Source organism: Eptatretus burgeri, chromosome 3 (assembly GCF_056783735.1).
Source record: "Eptatretus burgeri isolate ZD-2024b chromosome 3, Ebu_testis_v1, whole genome shotgun sequence".
NCBI classification, from domain to species: domain Eukaryota; kingdom Metazoa; phylum Chordata; class Myxini; order Myxiniformes; family Myxinidae; genus Eptatretus; species Eptatretus burgeri.
Genome location: NC_140963.1, coordinates 65,550,213 through 65,557,712, shown reverse-complemented (window position 1 = coordinate 65,557,712; position 7,500 = coordinate 65,550,213). Strand labels below are relative to the sequence as shown.

The 7,500-nt window shown below is 43.1% G+C and overlaps 1 protein-coding gene across 1 annotated transcript in view; it reads left to right on the top strand.

Annotated features, from left to right (window-relative positions):
• The window catches only part of GPD2 (glycerol-3-phosphate dehydrogenase 2), a 323,960-nt gene that overhangs the window by 138,040 nt on the left and 178,420 nt on the right, over positions 1-7,500 (top strand). The window contains exons 5-6 of the mRNA XM_085873795.1: positions 5,132-5,312; positions 6,007-6,131. Of these exons, the coding sequence (XP_085729921.1) occupies positions 5,132-5,312; positions 6,007-6,131 (306 nt within the window). The remainder of the gene's footprint in view (positions 1-5,131; positions 5,313-6,006; positions 6,132-7,500) is intronic.

The following is a 7,500-nucleotide window of genomic DNA, read 5'->3' as shown; positions in this document are numbered from 1 at the left end:
GATACTAAACTGAAAATGGCAGGAATTTGAAATTTGGTCAGGATTCCAGCGATAATGTGCCTCCTATTCATTAAAGAGACCATGAGATCTGTAACAGGACATCAATGCAACTCGTACTGGCACACGGGTCCTCCGGCTTTATATTTTACTGATGGATGGCATATACATTGAGACATTGCCTTGGATGTGAACGACTGGTGAAAGTTTATAGCTGGACTGAGATTCGAGCCTAGGCGAGACAGCTCAAAGACTAGTGCACATACCGTTAGGCTGTCCTGCCAGCCTATGTGCAGCACTGACAAATGGGCCTGCACTCCATTTATAAAACTGCAGGGTAAATACTGTATTCGGCAAAGAAACAAAGATTTGTTGATTTTTAATTAAAGTGTTCATTAAAAAGAGAAGATTATGAAATAAAAAATAAAGGGCCAAAGGAATGTGTGTCTCATTGATTGTTATCTCCATAATTCAGGTTTCAGAAGGTGGAAGGGAGCCCTCCCAGGACTCGAAGTATCCACCTAAGTTTTGGTGAAGGATCGTGATTCATGGTCTACATTGTGTAGTTGTGTTGTTCTCAGAGTTTTGTTCCGAGGGCTCTTTTCATGATTCTCAATGAGCCCCAGACAGCCTCCAACTGCAGTTTGTTTGTGGTAATGTTCCCAAAGATAGTTTGTGGGGTATTTGTGAGGTTCTTCTTTATCATTCCCGTTGCTCCAATTTTCACTGGTACAATGTTGGCACTCTTCAGCTTCCAGGTTCTCTCACTGACGCTCCCCATCCAACTTGACAGAGTTTGAGAAAATCTGCAAGGAAGAATGGGAGAAAATATTCAAATCCAAATGTGGAAAGCTGATACAGACATACCCAAATCGACTCAAAGCTGGAATTATGAGCAAAGGCGCTTCTATGAAGTATTGATTCAGGGGGCTGAATACGAAAGTAAATTAGATATTTTTGAATTTAATTTTCAACAGATTAGTAAAAAATTCTGAAAACATGTTTGCACTTTGTCATTATGGGGTATTTTGTGGAGATCAGTGGCAAACATTTTAAATTTAATCAATTTTAAATTCAGGCTGCAACAACAAAATGTGACAAAAATCAAGGTGTGTGAAACTTTCTGCTGAAGGGTGTGTGTGTGTGTGTGTGTGTGTGTGTGTGTGTGTGTGTGTGTGTGTGTGTGTGTGTGTGTGTGTGTGTGTGTGTGTGTGTGTGTGTGTGTGTGTGAGAGAGAAAAAATCACACATTATAATCACGATTCCTGTGCTTCTACAATCACAACTATGCATGTGTATGTATAATAACGATACGTGTATGTGTGTGCGCGCCACCTGTCATCGCCAATCGCGAGTCTCTAAGACTGAACAGAGCTTTCCCTGATATTGAATCACCCATCTGCAACCCAGCAATGAACACCCATCTGATGACTCATTGGTCAAGCCGTCTCCTCATTCATGCTCCATTTCCCCTTCCACCTCCAGGGATTTACCTGATCCCACTTGGGGAAGTTGCTGTTTACCCAGACATGGCACCCTGCTGCTCCTGTTTTTTGTTGGGTTTTTTTGTTTTGGTTTTTTGTATACCTTGTTGAGGCTCATATGAGAGCTAACACACAACGCATAACAAGGGGGGCATAAGACAAGAGGGGTGGGAGTGGGAAGGACAAAACAGTGGGGAACAGAGACATTAGGAGATCTGTGCAAGGGAGAGGGATGGGGCAGGGAACATGGAGAATAGAAGATGGACATTACAGGGACTTTCAGGAAGGAAAGCATGGAATTTGAAGGAGGTGGGCTTGGGTGGATTATTGGGGGTAGAAAAGATTGAGGATTTGGACGGGGGATGGTCAGAGGTGGTGGTGAACAGCTGTTTTGAAGGCCTGGAGGGAAGAATGGGAATGAATAGAGTGAGGGAGTTTATTCCAAAGGTGGGGAAAAAAGAGGAATGAAAGAGTGAAGGTGAGCAGTGATTTTGGTAGTTTTACCAGAAGGGGGTTGTTGGTGGACCTTGAGCGTCCTGTGGAAATGTGGTGGGGACAAATCGCAGAGAGAGCGGGGGGGGCGAGGCTGGAGAGGAGTTGGTAGAAGACAGAAAGACCACGGTCCAGCCTGCGGTGAGAGTGAGAGGCCCAAAGATTCAGCCTCGTCGTGTGAGATGCCAATGGTCCGAAATGCCTTGGTTTCCACAGCGTGAAGCCGAAAAAGGTGGGAGGCAGGAGCACCAGCCCAGAGGGGAGAGCAATACTCAATGAGGCTGCGGGCGAAAGCTTTGTAGGTGGTTAGGAGCTCAGGCGGGCTGAGGAAGGACTTTGCATGACCGAGGATTCCCAGTCGGCGACTGGCTTTGGAGGCGAGGTTTGAAATGTGGCTTTCCCAGGAAAGGTCATGGCAGATAGTGAGACCTAGAAGCTTGAAATAAAGGACTTCTTCCAGAGGATTGTTGAGAAAGTGGATGGGGGGGGGGGGGTTCTAAACGGTCCTTTCTGAGAGACATAGTGAGAGTGTGAGATTTGTCCGGATTGAAAGATATGTTCCACGTGTTGGACCAGTTTGTGATTTTACCCAGATCTGCAGTGAGCGAAGAAGCTGCTGCATGCCGGTCTGAGGGTTGACAGATGGTACGGCATAGGGTGGAGTCATCAGCAAAGAGATAAAGAGGTTTTTTCCAGAGAGTCGGAGAGATCGTTGATGAAAACCAGAAAAAGAACAGGGCCCAGAACACTACCTTGAGAAACTCCAGCCTGGACAGGAAGAGGGGATGAAAGAACTCCATTGAGGGCCACACATTGACTGTGACAGGAGATGAAGTCTGCGATCCATGAGTGGAGATGGCCTTGGATACCATAGGAAGAGAGTTTGGTGAGCAGGGCAGGGTGCCAGACCATGTCAAAAGCACACTATATGTCTCAGGATTATTCTCTGAATTTCATGTCTGTCATTGAAGGCCTACATCCATTGTTGGGAGTGTATAAGCAGCATGTCCAATGGAGAGTGACCAGTTCTGAAACCAAATTGAAGATCGGAAATCAAGCTATTGGAGAAGAGGAAGAATTTAATGTCTGACGCGATGATGGATTCCATAACCTTGCTGATGATTGGCAGAAGGCTGATTGGTTTGAAAGAATTCCCAGGACGAGTTGATGTCGGAGGAAGTTGAGATGGGAGAGCAGTGTAGAAGTTTGATGTCTGTTTTGCATGGAGATCTTAAAGGCATTCCATATTCCCTGGAGCAAAGTGAAAGAATATTCAACTTCCATTTATGTTGTCTTTCTTTGATTCCTAAAGGAATGTAATCAAAATGCATGAAGAGCGTTGCGTCACAGATCCAGCTTTCTCCTCTGCCAGCACTTTGTTTTTTTCTTTTTTTTCAAAGATTTCTTATTCCCTTTTGAAAAGAGTCGGCATTGTGTCAGTATCAAGGTAAAAATCCAAATATATGCCATGGATTTCCGCGCTAAAGGAAATGCCAAACCACCCAATTTACTTGTTGTCCAGGAAACTGCTTTGGCAGCAACAATTCTCTTATCAAAGAATGCTCATTCACAGATCCGATCAGATGCATTCAATATTTATTTTTCAGCAAGAACTTGCCATGTTTTTGCATCACAGCTAATTATTGGGCAATATTTGTTAATGCTTTAGTTTTGTGATGATGTCGCTTTTCAATCAACATGAACAGTCTTTGAGTCCACATTTACAAGAAAAGTGGTTTTCATAAAATAATAGCAAAAGGGAAATAATGACATTTGTTGTTGCATGCAATAATCTTCGAAAGAAAATTTTCTCAAGAAGTATTAAGTTTAACTAATTTACTTTTCTTTTCTATTTCTACCAAGTCGTTCAAAACAAAAACCAAATTAAAGAGCTATTGTGCATGCAGTTAGCTTTTTAAAATGGCAAACAATCATTGTCCAAAGCAGTTATTTGCCCTCAAACTAGGGTCCATGTTATTGAGTTCTTGACCTTTGCTCCAAGGTTCAAGGCCATTTCTGGGGCTCTTTTTCGGTCAGCGTTGTTACTCCGATATATTACAGGACTTATCATCAAAGTAGCTCAGATTTGGTGGCACGAGAGGTCAGAATTGGTGTAATAATGATACCTTTTGGCTCATAGTGCTACACTGTTTGCTGCACTACCGCTGCCTCATTGAAGCCAGAGGTTCAAATTCATCGGAATGTCATCAGCATGGAAACATTTCCCATATTATGTGGGAATATTTACACATGCATAGTTTAAATGGGAACCGAGGATGTAGATGAGTGGAGAATTTGTTTTATTATGAATTGTGAACTGAGTCCAAAATCCATGGTTTAACATTATTCTATATGAATCAGCTGGCTGTGTATCTGTCTCTCCTCTACCCCCATCTCCACCCTGCCCTTCATATGATGTACTATTCTTTTATGTTTGAGAAAGGATTGATCCTTCTGTGTCCTTGAAGCTTCTTTTTGACTGTGATCTGGCTATTGCCTTTCTGATGTGACTGTTTTGAATAGGATGATGTGATGATGATGATGATATGTTTCACCTGCTTTATATTAGGGGCAGGAACATTGGCAGGCTGCTCACACTGGCTTCAAAAAGATGTACAAAGAAAATCAGATGCTCTGAAATGGCAATTGTGCCTATCCAGGCTGCACTATATTCCCACCCTGACACGAAAGCATAACATGACACGTGTTGCATCATCACCAACCATATATAAAGGAGTGAGACAGCAGCTGTCAATGCATAGACTGACAAGGAGACGATTGCTTGTATATTTTGGATAGATAAGCTTTGGTGGCCAAGGGATCAAGACTCAGGCAGGGTGGATGGAAGGAAAGCCCACATCAGGGGGAATTGATGTGGGTGGATATTTGCAATATGTGCAAAAATCCTTATCATTGCAGTAAAGTGACAATACAAACACACAGTTTAACAGGAAGAAATTTGTTTGAATGTTTTCTTCTATAGTCATACAGTATATTGGAAGCAGCATAGTAAGCAACACATCAGTGATGCAACAGTACTTACTATTTGAGTACAAGTGAATTGAGACGAGCGAAGAAAGTATTTTTTTCGTTTGTTTGTTTGCTTCATCGAGCCTCATGAACAATGCATTTCTGATGTGCTTATGTTTCGACGGACAGAGAGGCGAGAACAAAAAGCATGTAACGGCATTGGAGAGACAAAAGGAACGGGCTGAACCGGCCATGCTACCTTCACGTGCTGCGCAGCTCCTCACGCTGCACTCCACAAGAGAGTTTGATGTGCTGGTGGTTGGAGGGGGAGCCACTGGCAGTGGCTGTGCATTGGATGCAGTCACAAGGGGTAAGTCATGTGCTGGGCCATCAACCACAATACTTGATTATGTTTGCATTACTTCTAATAATGGCTCAGCCATGCTGCCAGTCTCTTCTGTTTGTTAATCTGTACTGTGTGTCTGTGCATGCCTCGAAGAGAGTTAAATCATTCTGCGACTTAATTTGAATGAGATACAAAATTAAAGCAAATCTGTTTGATTTGTACTCCAATTCTCTTTCTAAAAGTACGTTTGGCTTTCACATCCCATTTTTCCTATATTAGCGAGTCAAGTTTGTTTGGCCAAATAATTAGAGGATGACTCGATTAGTCAGGCCAGTAAATGAACAATACCGAGATGCAGTCTCGCTAAAATTGTCAATTTGACTGAGGACTTCACATACATTTGTATGGCTTGATAACCTGACATGTATGCCTGGTTGGTGTAGACTTAATGGTTAGGGTGGTGGTCTTGGGATCCCGCTCAGCTGTTGAATTAATATCAGGTGGGGTTGACTCTGCCTGTCATCCTTCTGAGGTTGGCATCCTCCACGACCTGCCCAGGGTTGTGCCCATTCGCCAAGGAGACTGCTTAGGCAGCACCAACGATCTGCACAGAGTATGGTCCCAATGGATGGATGGATGGATAACCTTACATGTATTTGTTAGCTATTCAGTGAAATGTGTGTTTGATGGGAAGCAGTTGACACTGCATTACTTTCAGGACTGAAGACAGCATTGGTAGAGAAGAACGACTTCTCATCAGGCACAAGTAGTCGTAGCACCAAACTCATTCATGGTGGTGTGCGTTACTTGCAAAAAGCCTTCATGAATTTTGACATCGAACAGGTCGGCTTTCCTCTTTATCATGTCATTTAAGTTTTAAATACTTGGTTCAGTGATTTACGTGATGCATGTGGTATAGATAGCAATGCTTAAGGTCAATGCAATATTTTCTGTGCACTTCATTCAGTGCTCTTGGAAGAGCTTCCTTTATAGGTCATGGTCACAGAATAATAACGCCATTTCAAAGAGCACACACCAGTTGGAAGGAAAAAGCAAGAAGAAAAGAATCACTGTGTGCAGAATGGAAATAAAGAAAAACAAGTTCTGAGGAAAACACTTTTATTTGCAAGAATGTAACTTGTGTTAGAACAATGCACAATGACATGAGGATGAGTGAATATGATTAGTGAGTATAGTTAGCATCGATGACTATTGAGGGCAAAATTGAACAGTGTCTTCTCTTCTTCTTCGTCTTTAACAGATACTATGATCCCACCTTTCTTGTGCGCTCGGCCGGGGGAAGCTTGGCCCGAGTCTTCACGAACCGGCTGGCCAGGCCTGACGTTCGACTAGTTAGGGCAGGAATTTGGAATTTCTTCCGGGTGCCAGCAATAGCTCTCCTACTCTTCACAAAAGACACCGTTGTGGGGTCCACCTACTTTAAAGTCCACCAACTAATGCTGGTACACAGGACGCCCTTTTAGCGTCCATCCGAGTAGCGGCACACGCATTGATTTCCCCCTGCCTGTGATACACCGGACTGACAGTTTATATCTGGGTCGTGACTCAAACTCAGTCGATGCAGCTTATAGGCGAGTGGTGCGTTCCTCTCGACCATCCTGTCAGCCCACTGAACAGTCTTCTATTATATATCCGAAATGTGAAATATATACGAGTGCGGCAAGATAAAACATGGCTACAGCAGAACATGCCATAGAAGTGGCTTGTCGAGGTGCTATTGTCATGGAAATAGGAAAATCGCATCACTGCAAAAATTAGTGGCAAAATTAAGACTATAAAAGAAGAACCTGCAAGATAAGAAAAAAGTGAAGAGAAGAATTTGTAGCGGAAAAAAAAATTGCTCGTTCAATGTAAAGCAAGAAGTCATGGAAATTGGGGTGCACTGGGACATCCCCTCAAGCAGCTATTCTTGGCCATTGATATTAACTGCCAACACATTGGCACATCATAACATCTGAAATGCCAACGTGTTGGCATTTACGATCAGTAGTTCAACACATTGCCACTTAATATCATTGGCCAAGAATAGTTACTAGAGTGGAATACTCAATGCACCATGTGTCCTGATGCATCCCCATTTTACCTATGCAGAACATGAGGCACTGTTCAAAAAGGTTAGTCAATAGTACGAAGGCCATAACTTCTGGGTATCCAGTGCAAGAAGATGCAAACCATAGGGCTGGGAATGACA